The sequence below is a fragment of the Platalea leucorodia genome (assembly GCF_965183815.1).
Source record: "Platalea leucorodia genome assembly, chromosome: 5".
NCBI classification, from domain to species: Eukaryota; Metazoa; Chordata; class Aves; order Pelecaniformes; family Threskiornithidae; genus Platalea; species Platalea leucorodia.
The window spans coordinates 46,334,672-46,362,361 of NC_138827.1; the positions used below are offsets into that span (position 1 = coordinate 46,334,672).

Sequence of the window (27,690 nt, forward strand, 5' to 3'; positions counted from 1 at the left end):
TAGCCAATGCAGTAATTCCACCCAGGCCTTAGTCAACTGATCATTGCAAAGCTTAAGAGTCCTGAGAACTCCTGTTGAAAGTCTGTAATGTCAAGGATATATCAGTATGGTCCTTTCACAATGGATAAATTCTCTATTTGAAGCTTCAGCATTCTTGTCAATGTGAATGTCTTGTTTGGGGTTAGTAACAGCTCAAAGTACCGGAGTATTCAAGTGACTGATGTACTCTGAAACTTTCTCAGAGATCAGGGACCCAATCTTTGGTGTTCAGCTGAAGCACCTTTGGGAAATAGTATTCATTTCTTCATCAAGTGCTTGGTAGAATTTAACCCTGTCCTTCAGGGCCAGCTTGGTGGCACAATAGTCCTCAGTAGTCCTACGGAAGCCAGTAGCTCTCACTTGCCTTTTAGAGGTTTTCCTTTGTGAAAGAAAGTAGACACAGTTAATAATTTAAAAGGATTTTTCCTGCACAAGAGTATATAGTTGTGCCATAATCCTTAGACTTTTCTCTCATTCTTTTTCCTTGGGATGGTACCATCTGCAGTCCATGCCATTTTTGTACTTGAAAGTTTGCCCAGTGGGATTATGCTTGAATGCAGTTCATTATATATTATTCTTTCCTTCGAGTTGGTGTTTTTCTTTTTAGACTTTTTAGCTGTATGTTACCTTATCGTAGTTTTAATTTCTCTTTCTACCTCAATTGGAATTAAAAACTCTGTGTGGTGAAAAGATATGCCTTTACAAAGAAAATGGAAAATGTGAAATAAGAGATACATAGTTTTTTTTTTCATAGGGTACACATATTCTTATCTTCACATTCCTTGTCTATCTAGGAAGAATGAAATTAATGAATAATCCTCTAAGGGAATTTTTTATGCAGGTCATAAGGAGGGTTGTAACATTTAAAATGTTGAATGTGTGTTTGATTGTGTTACATTTTACATTTCTATTTCAGGAAATTCAAGATCTTACCAACAGTGGATGCATACAGTGAAGGTATAAACTTCGATAAGTAATTATACTGGCCATCCTGTTCTTTAAATCTTTGTCCTTTTCCTTACATATGCGTAATGGTAAAAGTTCATTCATTTGCAAAGAAAATATAAGTACATTCTATAACAAATAACATGTCTATGGTATATGCAATAATTTTGTGTTTTTTTCTTGAAGATTTGGAAAAAAAAAAAAAAGTCCCAAAATGAATGCCAAAATGCCCAAGGTTTTTCTGTCTGTATAGTCAGGGTTTTCACTGCTTTCTGTATCATGTTACGTTCCATAACTGTGAATTTGGTGTGACAGTACAATTTGATACGAAGTTTATCACTTCTAGTAAATAGCAATTTCATTAATATGGATTTGTGCAGTTTGGCTAGCAGAAGACCCTTGGTATAACCTTGCTATTCTGCAGGATTAGTAAAATGTATTATTTTAGATAAAGAGAATTCTTTTGTGATTAAATGAGATAGTTCTTTCTGTCAGGTCAAAGTATTTTTAAGTTGCATAATAAATATGATAGGAACACATGAAAAATAGCCATAACTTCTGAATTGATTTTGAAATGGTAACAATGAATGAAGAATGAAAATACATCATTCTGTTAGAATGCATTGATAAACGTGTCAGCTATGATAATGATGTACTGTAACCCTTGTGTAGCTGCAGACAGCAGGTTGGGGAGGAAACACAGCTGTGGTTATTCTTGCCGATTTAAAAGGAAGATTATTTCTTTACAGCACACTGTTTGTTTTCCCTTGCTGTTGTCTGAAGGTTTAACTTGTATAAATGTTACTAAAATACATTTTTTGTGAATTTCAGAAAGGCAGTGCACTGATCAACACAGCAATGACCAAAGCCACTCCGGCTGTGAAAACAGCATATAAATTTGTAAGACCATCTCTTTCAAATAAATAATACGTAAAAATACTGCAACTTCCTACAACCTCTCATTCTTCCTGAATACTTAAAAACCTGAGCATTTTATAAATGTATTGCAGAAAAACACTTCAGCCTGTAGAATGTTTTTAAGCTTCATTTGTTTTCTCATATAGCACTAGGATTTAGAGTTGATTCAGTCTTCCAGATATCTTTAATGTAACAATAGACATTTTTTAAAGCATCAGTGTGCTGGTTTTGTTTCAATCATAATACATATGAGAAGCTTATTTGAATATCATTTAGAAGTTTGATACACAGCTTTAAACTCTTCCTAACCTGGTGACAACATGATTAAAATATGGATTCTGAAAATAGAAATTTTCATTTACACTAAGGTCCGGTAACACAACACAGGCATTGCAAAGTTAACATGAGTGTAAAACATTTTGTAAATGTTACATTTATATGTAATATAAATATGGCGTTATAGTATATCGTTACATAGTATATCGCATTAACATGATGTAGAGAACTTCTCTATTCAGAACAGATACAGTTCATGCTGGACAAATGGAGTCGTGGCTTACACAGATGCAATTTCACTTTGGCATTAAGTGCTGCACTGTTGAAAAGATGTGGTAAAGCATCAGTAATGTGTGCAGCAAGTCTTTTCTGTCATCTGCTCTCTTAAAGATGGTACTAGAATACTCATGTTTAACTGGATTTAATGCTTATACTTTTGAGCTTAAAAGATCTTGTTTTAAAAGACTGCCTACCCAATAAAGCATGTGAAATTATACGGTATCATGCAGTATGAAAAAACAGCAATAGTGTAAAATAAAGTGGGAAGTATTTTAAGGTTGCATTTTTAATATATGGGAAAAGACTTCTGGCTTCCTTTTTGCTTTTCCAAATGTTTCACTAGTTGGATGCATAATAAGTAGTCCTGAATAAATCAGTACATCAGTCTAAGCTAGTGTATTTTAAGTAAAGTTTTCAAACAGAATTTTTAATTTTACGTCAGTTGAAAAACACAGCAGTTGTGGAAAGAAACAGGTAAATAAATATACTTCATAATCATGAACTCATTTATAATTTAATAAATGGTTCATTAACAGGTTATCTGCAAATTTTTCTTCTTCAGTTTGCACTAGCTTAGACTGTGGTTACATGATCTTCTCCCAGCCTTCAATTTTGAGAATTATGTCCTTGATAATAAAGGTTATTCAAAGTGAACTTCTGTTCAGGAAACACTGGTAAATTTTGTGAGGATCTGTGTGTATAAGGGATTGGTATTTATACCCCATTTAATTTCTTATGCTGTATCCCATTTTAGAGCCTACTACTAGAGAAATGAAATAAGCGTTTCTTAATTGCTAGGTAACTGATTGGTAGCCTTGAGTAATGTGCTTGGTACCATCCCTCAGAGTTAGAACAAAGCACTCCAAAATTCATCCAAATGCTGTGAGCATGATCTGGAAAGTTGAAAGTGGCTCTCAGGTTAGCATCTGCTACATGGCACCCCATTGTGCTGTTATTGAGCTTATAGATGTATGATTTAAGGATCAAAATGACTCTCTGACCTCTTGATTCAAGAAAATTATTTTCTTTTTCTGAATTTCCATGTATAGAAAACCATAGAAAAATAGGTGGTTTCCACATATTTATGCCCTTAAATATGTTTTTAAAAGTCCTATTTTCAAGAAAACCTTGAAACCTTTTGTATTTTTTTCCAATATTCATATAAGAAAAATACTCTTTCTTCTATTAGGGTTAAGGTTTTTGGTCCTCTCCTCCTTCCCCCCATCTTTTCTTTTTCCCTACTTTCCCTCCTTCTCTCTCTCTCTCTCTCTCTCAATATTTTTTTAGCATAAGTACATGCTATTCTGTATTGATAATATATTTCTCTATTGAAGAACATTCTTGGCTCTGTTTTCTATGCAACAGTGATCCTTGGCTGCCTATTTTAATACATACTGAATTCTCCCCTAAATAGCAGCACTATGCTGTTCAGCAACACTGGGCAAAATCTCCATCTGCATATGAAATCACTTCATTTCTCTTAAGATTGATGTTGCCCTGCAAGTTGCCAGACTGGAACACTGTAGCAGTCGTCTTGAAAATCTTAACATTTTTCCAACATGCCTTACTGCTAAAATACCCTTTCAAATTTAAAGGACCATTTCAAATAAAGGAGTGATGTATATGACCATTTTTAGCCTGTCCTTAGTAATATTGGAGAATTTTTGAGTATGTATGTTTTAATGGCATTGGCATGCATGTACTGAAAAAAATCCTTACATATACGGACAGAGCATGAATATCTAAAATATACTGACAATGCATGTATGAAATTTGTGGTAAAGGTTATTATCCTTCTTATATCACCAGGTGTTTAAAAAAAAAAGGTAAATAAGTATGGCATCATAAAGCATGTTCTGTGACTACAGCCAGTGTCTTGCAGAGCTACTTAAGTCCTTTTATTTTTCTAGGCAAAAAATCAGGCAAGGCAAGGAATAAAAGAAGTGAAGAGTAAGTTAAAACATAAGGTATGTAGTACACTTTTTACTTTCTTACCTTGCTTCCTGTATCATTTTGAAGCTTATACTTTACAAATCACATGAGATTTGTGTTTTTAATGACTTTTGAAATATGCTTAGCCCTTTGTTCAACAATACATTTTTCATAACGAGCCCTCTGGCAACTATCTGTCATTCTATGCATCCACTGAATAATCTCTTTATTGTTTGCATATTTTATCATAGAACAACAGAGGTCTTCAAAGATACATTAACAGGATGTATGTTTTCATAAAGTTGATTGCTTTGATATCACAATCGAAGCCTTTGCTTCAAGCTGAGAATTTGAGATGGGGGAGTCTGGCAGTGCGATGTATTTCAGAAGGTGTGGTTGTCTGTTTTGGCTTCATAAGATATGTGGACAATGGCAATGTTTAAAAATGAAGGAATAGTTTCATTTTGCAAAAGCGACATTGCAGAAAATCAGAAAAGATGTTTTAGGCATTTTGCAGCTGCTTTTCCCATTGAAAATTTTGTTTCCACTTAAAATTTTTCTGTAGGGAGAAGGAACCGTTTTTTTAGATATATTTTATGCTATTTTAAGAAAACTTTCAAAAATATTTCCTAGACGTTAGAACAATTCATCTTTTAAATGACAGTGTTGATAATTCAGCTTCCTGAAAAGCTAAATTTTATTTTTACTACAGATGGTATTTTCATGACAGTAATAGATCGTGGCAAGATAATTTTGAATGCATTCTGCATGCATAATATGGAGGGTACGTTTGCAGATAATGATTATAAATAAAGGAAATTAAATCTGTTTTGTTGTAGGAGAGTGAGGAAGAGTATGGAACTTGCAGTGCTGGTGCAGTACAGGCTGCTCCTGTCTACACGTTGCATTATGAGAAAAGAGCAAACTCAGAAAAACGAAGACTGGCACAGGTAAGACACCTGAAACTTCGGTTCTTATTCACATACATATGAGGAAAATTTTTTGTCACTTATAGCAATGCATCAATTAATCTGTTTAAGATTATTTTACCGTCTGTGTTTGGATAGTGTGATTAAAAGGCTATGTTTATAGAAATACTGCTGTACTTCTTGAATGGAGGAAAAATGTTATTCGTATTTCATCCCTGTTGAGAGGGAAAAAACAGGAGATTTATAAGTATGGATCTGAGATTTAATTCTTAAATACTGTTTATGATAAAGGCTGCTTTGAAAATATATTCTGCTCTATTCACAGATCTGTGTTAAGCTATCTTTTTTAGTTTCTTCTAGTGGGGCACATCAGTTTTGTATTTCTAATAAATTGATTTGGCAGTCATATGGCCTTTAACTTTGCTCAGATAGTTATGATTTATTACTTTATTAATAAGTCAGCTAGTTAATACGGTGCCAATCTCATATCCTTTTGTTCTCAAATCCTTTCTACTCTTGATTTGAAGTAACAGGTGTAGTTTCTCAACTTTGGCAAGTGTTGTAATGTCTTTGGATTCATTTTGAGAGTTTTGTTTCAAAGATATCAATAAAATAGTTTTTGTAACACTTTCCTGGGAATAAATACCCGCATTTGTACATATTTTAATGTGTGGGTATATATTTTTACATTATATTGTTATTGCATGTTTTTAATTCATGTAATAAATGTTTATATATGGATTTTTGATGCATATATCTTCCTCATATGAGAATGAAGTATAGAAATTCAGTCCAGCTGATCTAACAACATTTGGTTTTTTACTTTAGATATTGCAATGATAAAAATCTGAATTGCCTATTTAATCAATTTGATTTTTGAATTAGCTTTTATCTGTAATAAATATGAAGTTTGTGAATTTTAACATAGAACTGATGCAGATTATTGTTAAATGATGTTGAAATTGTACAGTAGTATTAAGTCATTATTTTTAGTAGGGTTATAAATAATCAAAGACTTTCTGCTTTAATTATTTAGGCAGGTTTTACTTTGTACATGTTTTCATGGTCTCTTAAAGCCAGTGATAAAGTTTTAAACTATGTGCCCTCAGTATATTTTTACATACAGGCATCTGTGGTGCCTGCATTCTTTCAGGAATTTGTGTACAGTAGATTTTCTTCACTGAGTATTGGAAGAGAGGGTATACAATTCTAAATGTATGAGCATAGTGCTCTAATGTTAATAACGTGAGTGGTTCTTAAGATATTTGTTTGTAATAGATAACAGTCATTTTAATATATAGCACCTCCCCCCCCCAAATAATTTGATAATGTGAGGTATTAAAAAGCTTTTAATGCATTATAAGCCAACATTCACAAATTAGTTTAGGTGAATCTACAGTTGTATGTATCCGTGTAAATATGTAACACAAATGTACCCTTGTAGTTCAGTGAATTTTCATAGGCTGCTTTTATTAAAGAAATCTGCAGTAATTTACTGATATGGTAGTGCTGCCTACCGTTAGGTACAGGAGTCTAGGGATACAAAGCATATAATTTACCTTGGTACAATTAAACATTTCTTTTGAAGGCCTGCGTTTGGACAGAACAATTTAACTTCTGTATGTTTTCGTGTTCGTGCAGCTGTATACTGCTAAATCCTTTAATATCATTGTTGCTGTTTCTACCACTCATCTTTTAGTTTTGAAAACAAGACAGGAGGAGTGCATGTCCGTCAATAGTTTTGTTTACATGTATACATATACACATGCGTATACACATACATGTACATGTACTTATCTAGGGTTTGTTTACTAGCAAAGCTTGTAACTAGTAGCCCAGCAGTTTTGCCCTGCTGCAAACTGAAGGTCCGATGTCTTCTCCCCAGCTCTTGTCCCAAATGTCATGTGGGCCCAGCGGGCGGGAAGGAGCAAATGGTGATCGCTCAAGAACTCCGCTCTCACACAGTTTCCTTCACCTCTCACTTGCACTATTCCCGCTTTTTCCTCCTCCCCAAAAGCAAACTAAACCAAAATATTTCTAAAAAATAATAGTCTACTGTTGCTACTCTTGAGGGGTTTTTGTGGGGTTTTTTTTTGTTTGTTTGTTTGGTTGGTTGGTTGGTTTGTTTTGGTTTTTTTTGTTCTTGGTAAGTATTTGAATAAGATAACATAAGTGCAAGTTCTTTATGAATAAGTGGTGATTTTAAACTTTATGTCCAAATAAAAAAATATATTTGTATTCACAAGTGCATGTGTATGAGAGAGACTGTTTGATCTAGTACTGAATCTGCCGTTTAAAAGAAGTGAATTTCACAGATTGCTATTGTTGTCAGGTTTAATCCTTTTTTTCTGTAACTCTTTATCCTGCAAATGAACCTTTGCACCCAGATTTCTAAAGTGGTGCCCATGGGTGTCTATAGCAGTATAAGGATAGTACTACCATGCAGTTCATACACTTTGATATATATTTAAAGTAAGGATCAGATATTAAGTTGCAATGTCAGTGTATTTGAATATCCTCCCAAAACCTAAACAAACAACAAACAAAGAGAGAGATTGCTTTTAATGGTCATCTTGCTTCCACTTATTAGTATCTCTTCCATACTGAAACATTTAGAAACTTGTAAATACAAAGAATTTGATGTTGTATTTTATGTCATGTTAGACGCATACCTTGAGCTTTTCATTCTCTGCATCTTGGAAACAGTTAATCATAAATACTAACTAATAGTTACCTGAGATGCTGTAAAACATATTTACTTCGAAACATTGTGTATGATATGAAAGTTTGCTTCACTGTAAAAGATCATTTTAATAATTTGTTCATAGCAGGATTTTGGGGTCTGGGGGGACGTTTCCTTTACAATAGGAAGTGAATCTGCTTTTACGCCCGCAAATAGTAGTTTGTATGTGGGTCTGCTAATTAGTACGGTTATTTCCTGTTTTGTTGATGAGGCTTTAATAAATGTCAAGGGTACAGCCATGAAGATCTCCCAATTAGGCTTTGCGTTTGTAAAACCCAGCCCCTTTGCTTTTGTGTGAAGATGACAGTTCCAACTGCAGCCTCAGCCTAACAGGGCTCAAGGGAAAGGATACTTCTCTGGTTTTATTGAAAACAAGGCCAGTTTGGCCCAGGGAGAATACCAGCACTGGTCACAGTGCAGAGCCATTTTTAACAATGAATATTGACTAAGCTTTATCACCGCTGTCATAGTGGTTTTATTGTATCTTTTTTTGCCAGATCGGCAATAGACTTTAAAAAAAATTAGCAGTGAATCAAAACAAATTATACCATGTAAAATAGCTGTCAAAACCTAATCAGAGGATAAATAATTAAATGTGTTATTGCAAACTGTAGTGATCAGCTTGCCCTCCTATAATTTACATTTTCAAAGTCTTTCCTAAAAACCCAAAAATAACGGGAGGGCACTCATACGTGCCTGTGTGCACGCGCATGCGCGCACACACAATTAATCTTTGCCTAAGATGAATTGTTCTCTCTCTATAATATTCATTTGAACTTACTCTTGCTTAGGTTAGCTGTTCTAGGCTTTTTATATGTGTGCGAGCTTAACTATATTGCAAGTCAACATTAACAGATGGATTGCCCTAAGCAAGGGAAAACCACAACAACAAAATCTAGTGAAAGTGGAGGATTGAAGCTTTTTATTGTTAAGCCTTATTAAAACCTTGGCATGTGCACTGCTGTTAACTGTTTCATGCCTAGATCTAATAATATGTCTCGGGTATGTTTTATCTCCTATATTAATTAGGTATGTAGAAAATATAAGAAATTACCAGCTAAAATTTTTGAAATAAAAATTAATGCAAGCATGAGATTGCTTCAAGTCTGTTTGCAGTATCTTGCCAATGATATTGCTGGGTTCCTTTAACTATTGATGAGGAGGGTACGGCAGTGCATGTATTAGACTACTGTGCATTCAGTTTTTGCATAATCTATTTTAATTCTGTTTCATTACATGCTCCCAGGTAATGCAGATTTCTGGGTAGACAGCGGCCTAAATGCAGTGAGAGCTCTATAAAATTGCTCCAAATTAATACATAATTAAAAAGAGAGCGTGTTTATTATGAGCCTGGATAGAATGCCAGGAAGATCTGTTTGATTTCATGAATATAATCTTTGTAATTTTACTGTTATATCAGGTGATAGGGTAGCTTATTAAAAACGGAGTATTTCTGGATGTCAATAGTCCTAATGTATTTAGTGGCTAATAAAACATTCTTGAAGATTTGCAGAATACCAAATGAGAACTACCAGTTCACTTTATAATTAGTAAGTTAGCAATGCCTCCTTGTCTCTAAGGAAATGTATGTAATACCTGTACGTTTAGGCATGCACTACCTTGCAGCCGTAATGGAAACTTGGGCATTTGGATTCTAAGTGTGGATCTACCAGGAATCCCTGTGTGTCAGCACTACTCTAAATGTTTGTCTATTGAAGAAACCAAGTGAACTGCTCCCCATGACTTTGCAGGATCTAAATACAGTGTCTAAGAAGGTTTTAAAAACACTTTTGCATAAGGTAATAAAATCCAAGTTAGACTGAACTTTTTTCTTGGTATTCTTGAACAGAAGAGAATTAACATTTTTTATTCTTTTTTAAAAGCGTATTGCAAATGTAGTTCTTACAGTTTTATTGCAGTATATCCTACTAACTAGACAATGTGTAATTCAGCTTGCAGTAGGTATACTTGGCTTCTGTTCAACAAAGACAGCAAGTGTCAGGCAAGAAGATGTGTTCAGAATAACCTTACCTTCAGGAGTGCCCCATTTATCAATACCCCTATAATGGCCAGTAAAATAAATGACATAATCATTAGCTACAAAGGGCTTCCAGTAACTGATTACCCTTCTAACCTGAAAAAGGTGGTGAGTGGGCTATTCTGAAGACTTTTTTTTTTCTGGGAACATAAAAGAGGAGAGGAAATGCTTGTGATAATGCAGTGCTGAGTATACATATTCTGTATAAGGTGACTGAACCCCTTTAAGAAAAAAGAAAAAAAAAATCCCACAGACAACCCCACAATAATTTCAGAAACATAAAAGCTCTGATTAAGGGCCTTTACCTGTATTTGGATTCAGATGATGTGCCTGAGATCACATCTGTGCCTAGCACCCACAGATAATACTGGTTATATAGCCAGAGGTATCGTCTACTTTCATTGACTAAAATATTATAAATTGACAGATGTCATAAACAGTAAGAGCTAGTTTTTAATGTAAGTCACGTTTTGTTTCTGTAAAATACATTTTTGAAGTAAGCTTTGGTTGATTAGTAAATTCTGTTTCTTTAGCTAATGTGGTGTAATTTGAAAATATCGTAGATATCATTACCTTCCTTTAATTTGGAGAAAAATCTTTTGTCTTGATGTGTCAAGTAAGATCTCTTCATTCTGCAAAACAGTCAGATTTCCTTTTAATTAAAAATGAAAAAGCCAGGCAGCAGAATTTCAAATTGTAGATTACGAGAGTGCCCTCTCGTGGCTCTGATACCTTTCCGAAGTAATACAGGCACACGTGTATCTTTGCCTTGTATAAACCTGCTTTTTACAACAGAAGACCTCTTAGAAATCAAGCGGTACTTCCTTTATTTTTTTTAACTGAAAGATAATCTGGATTTTGTGCAACTTAAGCATTTATATGCTTTCATGTATTGTGCATAATTTTATTTTCAGGAATATACACTACCAAGTAGAAGTATAATTACAAAATTGCTCAAACCTCCCCCCAACAAGAAGATAATAGATAGTGCCTCTAAACAGTTACAGTGACTGATTTTAATTTAGTCAGTGAACACATCTGAAGAAAAAAGAAGCAATAGAAGTTTGTCAAGCTTTTTTTTTAATTTCAGTATTTTTATTAGTGTGAGCTCTTTCCTCTTCTCTGTCCCAGTCTCTTCTCACCATGATTTTAAGTGAAGGACTGTTGCAAAATCTCCTCAGCAGAGTTCTGCTCTTCGTTCTGCACCCATAAACCAGCGTAAACCTTGTGGCGCCTGTTCTCCTTTGAGATTTGCAGTAAACATCACTTGAGAAATCTCTCCACTAATTGCCATGACTCTAATTTAAAAAAAAAAAAAAAAAAAAAAAAAAAAAAAGAGTGGAAAGATATGGTAATGGTCAGGAAATCACTCTGGAATTTTTTTTTACCCTGTGGGCATTTCGTGGAACACTTTTTTTTTTTCAGGGCAAAGTCATCAGCACATCTACCTTTGATTTATCCTACTGAGAGAGAAATTTAGGCAAGCAGAAAGTTTGCAGATGCTTTTTCTGGCTATTATTGTCACCTATTTTAGTTTTTTAGCAAACAGAGAGGCAGCCTTTCTCAGGGTCTTTCTTCCACAAACGAACAAACCATGCTCGTATGTCTACCAAGGTTTCTTTTTTCTGAAGGGTCTGGAAGAAAAATGCTGTTTCACAAAGTACCTTCAAAACTGGATGAAACTTTCTGTCCTTAATAGTTAATCGAAATAACTGGGTTAGATTTTTCATCAGGAGAATTTGCAGTCTTAATGTAACAGTTGTATCTTCTGCTTTCGTTTGCTGTGTATCTTCTGTCTTCCATGGGTCACGTTTTGGCTCCACCTAGCCCAAGCAGGGAGCCAGAAGAACCGTCAGCCAACAGTTGGGACCTGGGTCCCAACTTCCATGTTACTTTTGCCTTCTGGCCTGGAAGTTTGGAGAGCACAACCTTATGTCTAAAACTTAAGCTCTAGTACTGTATGTTCCCCAACCTTTCTCTGTTCCTGTACATAACAGTGAAAAATATGAAGAAGTTCAGTTAAAGAATAAAGTTTGGCTGAGGGCAAAAGGAAGAAGTAGAAGAAACAGGAAAAGCCTTTCCTGCAGGGATCTTGGCGTCTCTGAATGTGAAAGCCCAGATTCAACCCGTCTAATTTTAGACACTACTGAGATGCTGAAGTTAGTAGCAGTGCTACCCTGGGGGCTTTCCACAGAAAGTGGAGAGAGAGGCGTGCCAAAGGGCAATTCAGCCCACCTAGAATCTAGATTACATCCTGATGATGCCTCTCTCCTGGTGTTTATTTTCTAATTTAGGCCCTAAAGCATCTGAAATTAGTGAAGGGAATCAAAATCCGAGTGCCATCCATGTTTCCCAGCACCTTGTAGAGAAAGACCACCTTTGTTGAGCAGAAGACTCCTACTGGCATCAAACAAGGAGGAACTCCTCCTTGCTAACTACTTCTTCTGGTTGGGAGCCTTAGACAGAAATGTGATTGGAGTCAATATTTCTGTTTCTAAGGCACAATCTTTTTTTCTTGCAAATGTAAGTAGTCTCTGTTTTCATGCTTCATACAGAGCTTCCCTCAAATATGCTTTTCCACTGTCTGTAGGTTTGATGGACAGAGTTCAGTGCTGCTCAGGTTTTATCTACCTAACGTTTTGTGTCATTTGGTGTTTCCCATTAAATCTTGAAGTCTGGAGGTATTATGATATTTGTGTTTAGGATCACATCCACATCGTACATTTTAATTTCAGTCACTTGTATTATTGACTTAACATGTTTAGGGTTTTTGGTAAGTTTTCTTTTGAAAAAAGTCACACGTGATCTGCAAACAGCGCTTCCAGCAGTGATTTTACCATATGATAGTTCTGCTGATGTAAGGATATGATGCACGTTTTAACTGAAAGATTGATTTAGTCAGTAATCTCTGTTTTACCTGCTTAGGAATTGTAGCAAATAGGTAGCATGTGCCAGCCAGATAAACTGGCTTTAGAGCTGTTTTGATTCACTAAAGTCACACACTGTGCACCCAAGTTACTTCCAGGTCTCTTGACTTTCCTGTTACCTCAAAAACGTGCTGTCTTTTCTGCCTTTGTGTATATGGATATTCACATGCCTTTGTGCATACGGACACTGATTAGTTTTTCTCTTCTGACACGTGTTCCCCCTTATCTTCTTACTCCTCTCTCCACCGTGACCCCCTCAACCCTCCATTCTGTCATTTCCCTTCCCTCTAATCGTTGAGTAAACGTAGGCCATTAATAACCATCAAAAAGGGAAAATAAGTGTTATTTTTCGCTGTTATTTTTTGTATCTGGAAATTCTGCCTGGTGAATTTGATTCTTAGAATCATCCACAAAAAAATAATCCATAAAGAATACTTGTTTATAAAAGAGGTGCTCGCTTTAGTTATTGCTAATAGCACTGAAAATCTGTGTCCTATTTTAAAAGACTAACACTCCTTGCTTGTTGCCAATTAAAGTGAAGCCAGGCTGCCTTCGGATGGTGCACTCTTTGCAGCTAGATGTATGGCATGGTGCCACAGTGTGTCAGCTGAAAATGGCCGTTTTTGCTAAGAATAGCCTCTGTGCCGTTGAGAAGAGTGAGCGAGATCTGGCTATTTGGAGGTGATACCTGACTGTGGGCAGCGTGGGGTCTTGGTCTGATTCGGAGGGACAGGAGGTGGTGCAGGCTTCCTGAGGGAAAAATGGTCTGCAATTCTTCAGAGAAAATGGAAGTTTATTTGCTGTTTTGGAGAAAAACATAACTATTTCTGAAAAATATTTGCAGAAGCATGATTAATCCTTAAAAATCAAAAGCAGTGTTACAAAATTCTCAAATATTATCTGTGTTCAGGAGTATAGTATACACAAAAGGTAGGAAGCATAGAATTTGTTAATCTTTCATCACAGTAATTCAGAACATAAATAATTATGATGTGCTATCCATGACTAAGTATCTCGACAAATTTATCATCCTTACTTAGAATAAGTCCTACCTCAGCATGGATATTAATGGTTCCTTTAACGTTACAGAAGTCAGTGGAGATCTCTATTGCATTACAGCTTACTTGTCATTTCAAAGTACTGTGCTCGTCCTCTTATCTACACATTTCTGGTTGTCTATGTCTCTAAACGGATTTTTGGGGATTTCCTGCTCTTGCAGGCACTTTATTGTCACAGAAAAGGACTTCCTTCTGTCATTGGGAACCTACTTTTTTTGTGTATCATCTCTGTTTCCCTATGATTTTAATTAACAGGATCTCAGAATCGATGACACTTTTGTCTCATGGCATACAGCTGTCGATGTTTCCAATCACTTCGTGTTCTTTCAAATGCATCATTTATATGTCCAACTCCATTAAAGCAGAGAAGGTTTCTATCCCAGGAACTATGAAGGGGTTTTTTTATTTAACATTAATAGCTTTTAAATTATCCATGAGTCCTGTGTTATAATAATAATTTTAAAAAATTAAAAAGCAAATATGACGTCTTAGATAATATCTATTTAATTTATATCCAGGACAACTTTTCTGATATCAGAGCATTATTTTTGTGAAGCCTCATTACTTTGTGTTACTTTCTGTGAGTAAAAGCACACAAGTAATTTTTTTGAAGGGATCGTTTCTAGAAATTAATCTAGAATTATTGTTTGCATCTATCCTTGTCTGGTGTCCATGTAACTAATTGGTATCCCTAGCACTACTTTAAGCTTGTGGTTGTTTGTACCATGTCCGAGAAAAAGAAGGGCATTGAAGAAGAGAAAGTTTGGAAGCTGTACTTCTTTTTTTTTATGTCTCTTCTTTCCCTCTTCCCCCATCAGTCTCAGCTCTTGTGGGTTGTAATGTGAAGTACTTTCCTGTGATTTCATTATCCATTGCTTTAGGTCACAGTTTTTAACCAGAAAGGAAGGCAACGGGTCGTGCTTAACTAGAAAGTTTGATTGAGAGATGTTTTGTTTCCCTACTGGAGGTGAAGCTATAATTACATCTGTGATTGGGTTGTAGAGGAGGATAGGTAAAATAAAATACTGGATCATAAATAATAGTGAATTTGTATTTATTTTGCTTTCTTGTAGTGAGTGAATAAACTTTAAATTTTTAAGAAAAAGGAAACAGTACTTCATAGATTTAAACCATACTAGATAGTTTTCTTTTCTTGAAACTTTATACGTGTTGATGTATTGAGTAGCCAGTAAATGTGAAATAATATGTGTGCTGCCATTTATCAAAAGATTATTTGTTTCTCACTTCGAGGACAATTAATAGCAGCAGCCTTGTTAAACTTCCTGCCTTAGTATCGATCAATAAGCATTCATTCCAGAAAGCTGTGCTTCTGAAAGGTCCAGCATTAAATAAAAAGCTGACATTTCAAAGATTGACTTTTATGCCCAATCAAGAATGTAACCATCTTACATTTAAATCCTTTAGCATTCATGTATTTTGCCTACATTTTTATGCCGAAGTAGTAAGGACCTGTTCTGACTTTCTTTGGTTCTACCCGTATTTGTACTGTCAGCGCCTTCTTTTTCTGGTTTCAGTGATCAGCATTTACCACAACTGTATAGGTAGCAGACCACTTGCAGAATGAGATTTTGAAGTGGGGCTGAAAGCAAAGAGGATGTATGCAATGTATACAAAAACGATATATATCTTCACGCCAGCTGCAGTTGTTCCTTTGCTGTACTTTACACACAGGCTTGATGGTTCAACAGCGGGTTGTGGAGAGCGTAAACTTGTTGTGTTTAAGTATGTTGAGCTCTCATGTTCTGAGCAAGATGAGAGATGAGTTCTTGTGGTGCAGTGTGCCTGAAGATGAGAAAAATTTGAAATAGCAAAAGTTAAATCCCTATTTGTGTTTTGATATAAAGTAGATGGGTTAAATAATAGATTTATTATGTAAGCAGAACTAGTTGGAAGAAGCAAAACAATTGAGTACTTTAAAGAAGTTTGTTGCTTTATTTTATAGAAAAAAACATGACAGCAGTCTATTAAGACTTTATAAAGTTCTGGTGTAGCAAGAAGGGAGTGTTACCATATCATTTCTTGCGGTAATAAATTTAAATGGTCTGGTTGTTATTAGAATGCTGATCAGGAAGGAAACAGAAGTCTGTCCTTTTTTCATAAAAAGGTATAAAAAGGTTACACACTTCAAAATGCAGAAAAGACAGAAATTAAAAGCTTAAATAACTGCAAACAGCAGGGTACGTCAGTAATGGAAGGACTTCTTAAATGACTTTGACAGCTTTTGCAGGTGCACGTACTATGTCACTTTGCCTAGTGGAGCATTGAAAAAGATTTATGGTTCTCCTTTTGGAATTTATTAAGAGTTTCTTTCTTTCTTTTTCTTTCTTTGCAAAGTAGTCTGGACATACCCCTCCCTTGCAGTTGTTTTTATTACAGCTCCTAGAGGAAAGTCACCTATTCAAAAACATGTGTTGCTTGTTGTCTCTGTGGCTAGCTCACAGAGCTGTAAATGCTGGAGAATGTTGTTATTTACAGCCAAATATTTTCCTTTCCTTCCCCTTTTGCTTTTTTTCTTTGTATGTAAATCCCATTTTATTTTGTTTAGTCTTGAAAGTTTTCCTGTATAATTTCGTACCCCTAAACATTTAAATTGGTAACAAAAATATTTTTCCAAATAGAGAGTCTGACTATCAGGAACTAGAAGTTTTTGTTTTGTGGGTTTTTTTGTTTTGTTTTGTGGGTTTTTTTTGGTTTTTTTTTTTTTTTAGGTTTAGCAACAGATGCTCTGTTATATTCCTTTATATGATGTTATTCTTGCTTTCGCTAACACACTTGCATAATACTGTTTGTAGATGCTCTGAGGGGCCACTGCTATGCCTGTGGTGTTTGCTGATTCTAATTAATTTTATTCAGTTCCTGTTTCTCAAAGACACAATCTTTCTTTTTTTTCTTTTTCTTTTTTTTGTGGTGGTTTTTTTGTTTTTGTTTTTGTTTTATTAGTTTTTTGAAACTTGCAGTCTATGCTCTTTGAAACATTATTTATTATTTTGATAAATCAGTGACTGTTATCTTGTGGAATTTTATTCCATTGACAGGGTTAATCGATCTACAGATGATCAAGTGTTGGTTTTTGGTTTGTTTTCTGAAATCTCTCAACATTTTTGAAGAACCTTCTTTACTGCAAAATCTTGTCTTTACATTAGTAGAAGTAAATGTGATGGCAGCATCTAATTCTGATGGAAATTCCAAGAAAGTGAGACAGAGACAGGGGTTTGCCCTCTAAGAGTCAGTTCCAGGATTAGAGCTTTAATTACAATGAATGTCGTGTCAGAATTTTCTTGGGGAAGTAGTGAATTACCAGTGTTATAGAAACAAAGTATTTTAATTGTCCCAGTGAAGATAAATACTTAAAGCAGCAACTTTTAAACTGAAAACAGTGACTGTAGTTGTGGCAGTAATCAGTACGATAACCAATTAACAACGTCAATTAAGACAGAGTGGTTAACCTCCCTTTAGTTACAAGCAGGGATGTGACTGATTACAACACTGATGGGAATGACACGAAGAACTCTCAAAACTGGGAAAGACTTAGAAATATCAATAGTTTGTTTCTCTGCATTCCATTCTATAACTTTTGCTCGGTATGAAGCTTAGTTTGGGTTCTTTCATAGTTTTTAATACTGTAATAATTCTGTCATTTTCTATCAACTGTTACTTGGTTTAACACATTAAGAACCACATGTTTCCTCTTTGTGGACGAAGAACTATGGAAAGTGTTATCAAAACTTGCTGCTTTAATTAAATCCTCTCTTGTTGAACAAGAACAAATGTGTCAGTCTATAAAGAGTGAACTTTGAAACGTTCCTGACAATAATGGGGGGAAAAAGTTACAGAGAGTGTCCTGGTACATGTTGAACACGGACAACATCTGTAATAGGTGACGTACTGAAATCCTCACAGTACAAAATTTCCAAGCTCCTTGTAGTCTGAAATTAAGGCCATATTTCTTCCCCATCAGGGGCTTGTTGTAGGTTCGGGCATTCAGTGAACTGCATGATGAGATGTGGGCAGCAGCACTTCTTTTTTACTTGCATATGATTTTCTTTAAAGTTAGCTAACACTGTTTCCCTTTGCAGAAATTCTATCTATATGTCTTTAAATTATGGCCAGTTTTCCAAGGTTCAGAATCTCTTCAGTGGATTGATTGCCTGCATAGTTAATTTTTGCAGGGTTTTGATGCAAAACAAGTATGAGAGATGCACAGATCTTAAGACAGTAATTTGTGAAGCATAAGTGACTAAAATTCATGACTTAAATGTACCTGGACTTGTGCAAAGCATTTGACACCGTCACACACGACATCCTTGTCTCTAAATTGGAGAGACATGGATTTGACAGACGGACCACTTGGTGGATAAGGAATTGGCTGGATGGTCGCACTCAAAGAGTTGCGGTCAAGGGCTTGAAGTCCAAGTGGAGACCAGTGACGAGTGGCATTCCTCAGGGGTTGGTATTGAGACTGGTGCATTTAACATCTTTGTCGGCAACATGGACAGTGGGATTGAGTGCACCCTCAGCAAGTTTGCTGATGATACCAAGCTGTGTGGTGCAGTTGACATGCTGGAGGGAAGTGATGCCATCCAGAGGGACCTTAACAGGCTGGAGAGGTGGGCCCGTGTGAACCTCATGAAGTTCAACAAGGCCAAGTGCAAGGTCCTGCACGTGGGTCGGGGAAGTCCCGAGCTTAAACCCAGGCTGGGCAGAGAATGGATTGAGAGCAGCCCTGAGGAGAAGGACTTGGGAGTGTTGATTGCTGAGAAGCTCAAGACAGACCCAGCAATGTGTGCTTGCAGCCCAGAAATCCAGCCATATCCTGGGCTGCGTCAAAGGAAGCGAGACCAGCAGGTCAAGGGAGGTGATTCTCCCCCTCCCCTCCACTCTCGTGATACCCCACCTCGAGTACTGCATTCAGCTCTGGGGCCCCCAACACAAGAAGGACATGGACCTATTGGAGAGGGTCCAGAGGAGGGCCACAAAGATGATCAGAGGTCTGGAGCACCTTTCCTATGAAGACAGGCTGAGAGAGTTGGGGTTGTTCAGTCTGGAGAAGAGAAGGCTCTGGGGAGACCTTATGGCAGCCTTCTGGTACCTGAAGGGGGCCTACAAGAAAGCTGGAGAGGGACTTTTTACAAGGGCATGTAGTGATAGGACAAGGGGTAATGGCTTTAAACTGAAAGAGGGTAGATATGGATTAGATATAAGGAAGAAGTTCTTTACGATGAGGGTGGTGAGGCACTGGAACAGGTTGCCCAGAGAAGTTATGGATGCCTCATCCCTGGAAGTGTTCAAGGCCAGGTTGGATGGGGCTTTGAGCAGCCTGGTCTAGTGGAAGGTGTTCCTGCCCATGGCAGGGGGATTAGAACTACATGATCATTAAGGTCCCTTCAAACCCAAACCATTCTATGATTCTATGAAGATAGAGACTTTTTTTCCAAGTATTGTAGAAATCTTTAGCCTGGTTCTGTTTGCTAAATCATAATGTGATATAACAGGTTAGTGAGTACTCAGTATGGTAGTATGTGAATTTACGGCACACCAGATACTCTACACAAGCTCCCCATGGGATGCTCTGAGTATACACTAACTTTGAGTTAACTGTAATTTACAGTAAATTATTCTGCACAAAGGCATTCTTAGTACATAGTTTTTGAGCTGGCATACTACTTACTCTGCAATTCTGTTTAACACCCTAACATAATACAGCTATGTAAAGAAACTCCTGACTTCTTTTGTATTTGCTGCTTCAAAAATCCATTTTTCTTCATGCTCAGTAGACCACGTAGGCAGTAGACTTGAGTGATGCTTTTCCTCCAATAGCCAGTCTTCTGCTAATCAAGACTTTGCCTAAATAATAAGGCACTCCGTAGGCCATGAAGAAAAATTTTTCACTTGCTTTTTAATTGGTGATGCTTGAGGACTTCACATCCTCTCATAACAACCTTTAGAAGACTTGACTGATATGTGGTTTTCCTCATCAAGTGTTCAGGAACTCTTAACCAGTGAAGTGGCAGCTAGTCTCCAAATAAGTAATGCCAAAATAGAAAAAATAAACAGAAATTATAATGTTAACTTTCTATCCTCCAGACTCGCTTCAACCAGCATCTCAGTAACCAGGATTTTGCCTTGGATGAAGACGATGATGATGAAATGGAGAGAACAAGCAAGTAAGAAGCCTGTTTGAATGTGTGTGTATGTATGGGAGAAAGGGTAACTAGTGTTATTCAGCAAAGTTGAGTTTAAGTGACATGTTTTTCTCCTGTCCAGGCTGCTAGCTTGGTTCTTGATCTAGATTGTGTCAAGTAATTTAGGATTAAATATGCTTTTAAAAAGAAGGACAGGCTATTATATCTTTTCATTATTTATAGTGCTTAGAAGAGCTTGACATAATCCTCAGTCTTCACAGGCTCAAGATAAAAAGATAGGCTACATACACAAAGAAGCAGCGAAATAATATTTGTCAATGTTGTGGGTAGTAACCTCAGCTAATCTGTTCTTTAAGTCTTGTGTTGTGGTCATGACAATGGAAAGTTTTTCTGAAGGGTCTGAAAGAGAAATATTGCCTTGTGAGTTTTATATCAATGTCTTCCTATGTGTGAATTAAAGGAAAATCATAAGTTGAGGCTTAAGCTGCATTGAGGCATTCTCTGATTGAATTCAGGAGACGGTTTTTGATAATGAACATATGGATATAAACCATGAAGGACCTTGAAAGCAAAGTCAAGCAGCTTAAGCTGTGATGCAGTAGGGAAGAGGTAGCTACTGAAGTGTTCAAAGGATACCATCAAAACAGTGAACCATGGAAATACCCTTTGTAGTAGTATTATGGAGAGACAGAGATAGGGAAAGACTGCGGTAGTATGGGGGTCAGAGGTAAGAGTATTGCAAAGAACGAAAGAGAGAAGAGACAAAAGCACCAGTTTTCCTTGCAGAATAGGCAGTACTTCAGTAAATCAGGTCATACGACAGAGGAGTTGCAATATGAGAGTCTTGCCACTAGAACAAAGTAGGTGGCTAGGTCAGCTGGAGAGGTGTAGCGACACTGACCTAAATGTAAGGTGTACACAAGGGAAAAGAGGAACCAATTTTGGAATAACTGTAAAATTTGGAGGGAAGATTTGGGAAGCTGTCTTAAGGGTGACTTGAAATAACAGTTATAGTGGTTGGGGAGCCGCCAGGAGACGGGAAAAACAGCTGACAGTAACTGCATCTCCATAGATATCATACATCTATGTTTATGAAAATTCTTGAGTAGAAAGAAGTTCCAGGTTTATGTCCCCTTTCAAAAGTCTTGGAATGCATTCTCCTACTTGCTTTCAGAAGTGGCTGTAATAAAATGGCTTTTATGTTCCTAGCTAATGGAAGAGTTTTTGTTTTCAGGTTATCATCAGAAGACAGCGAAGAAGCTTCTGCTTGCTTTTATGATAGTGATGATTCTGGTGAAACTGGAATAACTCCTCCACCTCAAGGAGAAATGGACTTGCTTGGGGAGATTTTGGACACACTGAGCACACACAGTTCAGATCAAGGAAAGCTCTCAGGGGCAAAGAGCCTGGATTTCTTCAGGTCAATGGATGACATTGATTACAAGACTGCGGTTAGTCTTCTGCTTTCATTTGAAAAACAACTCCAATCCCTGTATAGTAGTATCCTGCACTTGTGGAATCAACAACATGCAGCTCAGACACTCCAGCATAGTCCTTAGAATTGCTAGTGTGTCTTCCTAGGGCTATGTAACAGTATACCTGTGCTGGCCACTGCATGATGGTTTTTCACCAGCCAAGAGATTGGCTACACCTTTGTCCAGTTTACCAGGTCATCTTTGAACAGTATTTTTCCCTTATAACAGTAACCACATATACAGCTGTGAATAGTGTAATAATTTACTTAATTGAATAGCTTAATATTATATTTAGCTGTTCAATATGGTATTCTCAGAGCTGGTTTTAGTCTTTTTTTATGCAGTTTAGATGGTATTTATTTCCATTTCACCTTGCATCCTTAAACAAGTCATAGTGATATGGTGGTGTTTCCATCATAAGTCATGGGATTGATGTGGTAATTGCACCTGAAACACTGCTAGAATAGTACTCTGGAGCTTTCTAAGAAGGCTCCTTGATCCTTTTTTTAGGTAGGGTTGCACAGGACTTGTAGTGTAAACAAACTGCTTGCCTACAACTTTAAAACCCTCACCAAGTCACTGCTGTGATGTTAGCCAAAAAAATGCTAGTGTTTTTGAATTCCAGCTCATATCAGCTGTCCAACATTTACTTTTGCTGAAAGGGATCCTATAGTAGAAGATTCATTGCTGGAACAGCAAATTCTGATGCAAATGTTTAGAAAGCTTGTAAAGTTTTATATCATGAGTGTCACACAGGGGTCACATTAATAAAATGCCCATTTTTGTTTGTTTGGCCAAAGAAGTTTAATATTGAAAGTTGGTATAATTAATCACTGAAGCAAAGAGGAAATGCCATCTGTTTTTAGTTTTACTCCAGCTCCTTCTCATATTAGGGGTACAAACCAGCAAAGCGTGTCTTTGTTCACTGTCAAAACTGCTTGTGCAAAGACTGAATGGACAGGGGAGACAGAAATCCTTCCTCTGTACAAAAGGTGATCCTTAGGATAAGAGACAGAGTGTTCTGACAAGGAAGAAAAACACTTGATCTTACATTGTTTCTGGGGTTGTTGTTTTGTAACAGTGAACCCCAAAGGGGACCCATGATTTAGGAACACACAAAATCCATTATAGTATTTTTGTTTCAAAAGTGCCAGTGTAGAGACGTTTCTTGTGACATTAACTATAAACACATGTTCTTTCTTTCAGAACAAGTCAAATGCACCTAGTGAGAGCAACCTTACCCTGCTCTGCAGCAGTGCTAATGATCAAGCAGAGTGGAACCTCGGACAGGATGACAGTGTCGTCCATGGGAAGCAGCTCCCTCCATCACCAAGGAAGCAAGTTTCTTCTGGTGGCCATAGAGAATCTCTCTCAAGGCTGGAAGAAGAAAGTAGCGACAAAATCTTTATTACTGACAAGATGGACACCACTAGTATGACATCCCCATCTCCAGTACGATCAAGTGCCCAGTTTGCTTCTCTAGAAAGTTTCAAAGCAGGCTATTCTTCCTCTAAGTATGCAAAGCGGAATGAAACACTAAGCAATACCTCAGAAGATCAGCTCCCAGCAAGTCTTGCTCAACATCCATCCATTCTAGTCCCCTGGGAGAAAGATGGGAAGGAAAGAAATGAAACTCCAGAAGAGGGTGGGCTTCTTCAAGAAGTGGTGTCATTATGTAAACTGAGTTCTGCTTTTCACTATGGTTTAAATATTTCAAAGGATAGCTTATCCAGCAGTAGCAGTGGAAATAAAACGTAAGAAAACTATGAGAAGAGAAACTTGACTCCCATCAGAAGTTAAAGGGAGACTACTCAGGACTGCATATAACTCCATATAACATGATAACCAAAAGATGAAAAAGGAATAAGAGATCTTCGATTATAAAAATAAATCTCTTCAGTTGAGTATGCATTTTCTGCCATTGGGACATCCGCTTCTATGTTTACCCAGTTCATTTGTTGGCTGTAGTTAGGTCCACAAAATGGAACTAAATATATGAATGCACTCTTAAATCAGGTACTAGTTTGTCTCTGTGTTAAAAATGCAGCAGGTGTATGGTGCTTCCTAGCGTTTGCTTCCTCTAAGCAGCAGGAAAGGTATTACCTAACAGGTAACCAGCTTTTGAAGGTACTATATTAATCCCATTAAGCATGAAATGAACCAAGCAATCTAATTTGTCTGAAATGTACAAATGTTAATATTTATAATGAATAATAATTGCCTTAATCTTTTGAGAAGAGGTTTAACTATCTTGGAAGATGAATGCAAATCTACAAAACAGCAATAATGATTTTCCATGGCAAGAATTTGCTTCAGCAAAGGGGGGGAAAGGAAACTTTTTTTAGATTAAGGAATTTCTTGTGAATATAACTTGGAACTTACTCCAAACTAAAACTGTGGCCCTGTCTTCCAGACTTCGAAAAGGTAGCACATGCTTTTCTCTCTTCTGTAAAGTAAATGAAGTGCTGAATTATAATGTGACATTTATTAACTTCTGTTTACAACTAAGACACTTTAAAGACATTTTATCCGGTTTCCCTAGGTAGACTATTTCACCTAAAAATTTTCAGAAAGGAAAGTGTAAGTGGAATTGATAGATTTCTATTATTTTTTATTTTCTACAGTTTAATAGTGTTTGCAAACTAATTTGTGCCTCTTCTGAACTATTTTCTTTCAGTTTTTAGTAGCTACCTTTTTGAAGGTAGATTGAATTACTGTTACTTAAACGTCATATTTAGTTAAATTATTAAAGAGCATGACTGAAAATTACTTGTAACACTAGAGAACTAAAATTACAGATTCAGCTTGAGACTGCGTATATCCAACTCTCAGTTTAGCCAAGTTGAACAACCAAAAATCTCTTTCTAAATTCAGTGAAGGAGAATAAATAGACTTGATGTATGTTGTATTTGGAACAAGCATTTATCCTCCTTCTGGCAGTGTTCCTGAGGAATATTTGGATATTTAAAGTCTGAAAATTCTTGCTGCTATATGGAGCAGCTCATTCTTTTTTTTTTTTTTATTTTTTAATTTTCCTCCCTTTTTCTATTTCCACCTCTCCACCTTGCCATACATACATTGTCCCCCACAATAGGTCAGGACAGGGAAGGCATGAAGTAAGTTTCAGCAGATTGGAGTTGTCAACTTGTGATGCAGTTGACAGAAGTAACATGTGGGTATAAAATGAACTGTACCTGAGAAGAATGCTCTCTTGCTCTTCTAAACTCATGTAAGAAACCTTTTTTTCTGACTTTTCCTCTTTGACATGAATGGTCAGTCTTAGTCTCAGAATAGGCCTGAGTGAGCACGTTTGTGAGGTCAGTATTTGGATCAGATTGTGCTTTAATATCTTAGTAGTAGTTTGTGGCAAAGTTTAATATCAGTTGCCACATTGAGATTTATGAATGAATTTTCCTTCTAGCTTTCCTTCTGTTTTTTGGCTGCTTTATTACAAGGCAGCTGACCTAAGGAAATGGATCCATATCATTACAGAGGCAATGTTTGATGCTTTACCAAAGAGATGCAGTAGAGTGAGACCTTGGTTTTGTTAATGCAAAAGTTTAAGCTTGTTCCAGAATGAGAAGGGCAGGGCCAGTACTTGTCATTGAGGATGAGCCTCCAAAATTATTTTTATTAATCAGTGCAATGAAGGTAAAAGGTTGTAAAAATGCAAATCTTATAGAAATATCTGTGTCTGATTAGAGCATGACCATTCCTGAGGGCATCTGCAATCTGCGTTGCTGCAGAATCTCAGTATTCCAGAGTTAGAGGTGGTATGTCCAGAGGTCTGTACTCCAAAGTATTTATCTATCTGTTGGTTTCCTCTTGTGTATCAACACGGTATGTAAGCTAGAAGTGGATTTTTTTTAATAACATAAAAATGTTATTTGGCAAAATATTTTGCGCTATTAAAATCAAAATTGTCATAAAAATTATTTTAAATCTTAGCTGTAACCTTTCCAGGTGGGTTAGACCAGGTGGCTCAGGTGCTGTTCAGATGAGAAAACTGCAGGGCAACCTCATGCATACTTGTTTAGAGGTGGTATTAATGACTTGGTAGAGGGCATTCTTCTCCTTTGCTGGTACTAAACATTACCCAAAAGTAGTGCTGCTGAGTGTGTCTAAGAGAAGACAGGCAACACAAAGGTCTGTGTTTTTGTAGCACTTCTCAGTTGTTCTCATTCATGCCCTTGCATTTTGTTGATGAGAATTTCAAGATTCACCTTTCCTTTTCCTCTGCATCTGACATGGTGTTTCTGTCCACAGTTCCATCTAAGGTGATGTTTTATTTTCTTCATGTATTAAAGATAATAAACAGTATTAATGTCTTAAGGGGAAAAATAGGAAAAAATTCGGAAATTATGGCTATCATTACTTTCAAAACCATCAAACACATAAGTTCAGGAATGCTGCCAGAAAATGGTTTTCAGAAATGCCTCTCTGATGGAATAAATCTTACTCCCTTTACATGAGAGTTAGGCACTGAACTCCTATTATCACATATATTGTCCCATTCTCACCTTTGTGGGAAAAATACGGAAGCCATGTGAGGCTCCTAATATTCTTATAGTTATTATAAGGATCATAAAATCATAAGTCTGATAGTGGAATCTTTCAAAATCGATGCATTGTGGTAATAATTCACTGCTTCATTGAGTGAAAACGCAGGCTGAAAAGAAGTAAAGAGCTAAGCTAAAAGATGGAAGGTAAAATTCAACTTAGAATTATTTTTATTTCAGTTGCCATCAAAATGCTAGTTACTGTGCTTATGCTGCATTCTTCCCTTACTATTTATAAAGCCCGTAGTGTGTTTACAGTCATTAAATAGCGTGTCTTTTTGGGTTTTGAACCTTGTATGTGTTCAAAAGTAACTCGGTCTTACATCCATGTTGAATTAACTGAAGGTACATTTTTTAAGTCTGTAATGTTACAGAATCTTTTCCACTTACTACCAGTGATCTTTTAAAAAGGCTAATATTTGTGCCTTATTTAAACAGAATTACCAATTACCAAATAGATAAGAGTCCAAACTGATATTCCTGGTTCAACACTTGTTTTCTGTCCTTGTGATGATATAAAACTGTTTATTGGCTACATATACAGTATTTTTATTACCACAGTGGGTTCTATATTAAGATAAATTGTCCAGGTCCAGTACTTTTTACAAGTTTTATACTTGTATGCTTTTTATTTGTGAAAATCCTTCTAATGTCTTTGAAAATCACCAACATTCATCACCAGCTACTGGTGAGAACTGAATTCTGCTTAGTCAGAGCTCCTGTGGTCTTCTTCAGAGGCATCTCTTTTCTTCAGGATCTTCCCATTTCTCCTGTTTAAGGGAGATATCAGGTTATTTGATTAAGCGTTGTAATCTGTTACTTACACTTAGGAACAAATTTCTGATGTAGCCAGTCAAACTAGGACTTGAATTTAATATCTTCGAGTGCGTTTTGCGTAGATGTCTGCCTGAAATGAGCCGTATCGCTCGTCTGGTTTGGGAGGAAAAAAGTAAGGGCAGTAGAAAGAGAAAGGGATTCCTGGGTTGTTCCAGCGGGGTAGTGAAGCAGAGCCTGGGAGTCCTCAGGAGAGATGATAACTTTGAGGGAATCCAGATTGCAGGATATTGTTTGATGTTCTAGCTCAGTCGTAGCGATTCCAACCCAACCATGTAGGCAAAAGTAATATTGCCTATGGAATTAATCCCCTGTGGGATTTGCAGAATGGATAATATGTTGTCCCAGTCAAAGCCTTCCCATCTGTGTGTATGGAGGTGCAACATGTGAAAAACAGTGCAGATATTCAGGGAAGGACAGCACTGCAGCTGCAAAGGTGAGCCCTACCCACCCTCTAAGCATGCAGAGGGCAGTCTGTGTAGAGTAGGCAGTGGTTTGCTGTTCCATCCCACGTATTTGGGCGTCGTGTAGCTCTGAAAAATAGACTTGTTCTGAAGGAAAAATGTAGTTGTAG

General features: G+C 36.6%; 1 protein-coding gene across 2 annotated transcripts in view; it reads left to right on the plus strand.

Annotated features, from left to right (window-relative positions):
- Positions 1 to 24,496, plus strand: part of DENND1B (DENN domain containing 1B) — a 162,270-nt gene extending 137,774 nt beyond the window's left edge. For both annotated transcript variants that reach the window (XM_082311510.1, XM_082311511.1), the window contains 7 exons: positions 956 to 996; positions 1,816 to 1,884; positions 4,368 to 4,424; positions 5,229 to 5,339; positions 20,190 to 20,269; positions 21,483 to 21,699; positions 22,930 to 24,496. In XM_082311510.1, coding sequence (XP_082167636.1) covers positions 956 to 996; positions 1,816 to 1,884; positions 4,368 to 4,424; positions 5,229 to 5,339; positions 20,190 to 20,269; positions 21,483 to 21,699; positions 22,930 to 23,481 — 1,127 coding nt within the window. In that variant the 3' untranslated portion in view covers positions 23,482 to 24,496. The remainder of the gene's footprint in view (positions 1 to 955; positions 997 to 1,815; positions 1,885 to 4,367; positions 4,425 to 5,228; positions 5,340 to 20,189; positions 20,270 to 21,482; positions 21,700 to 22,929) is intronic.
- Positions 24,497 to 27,690: the final 3,194 nt, after the last annotated feature.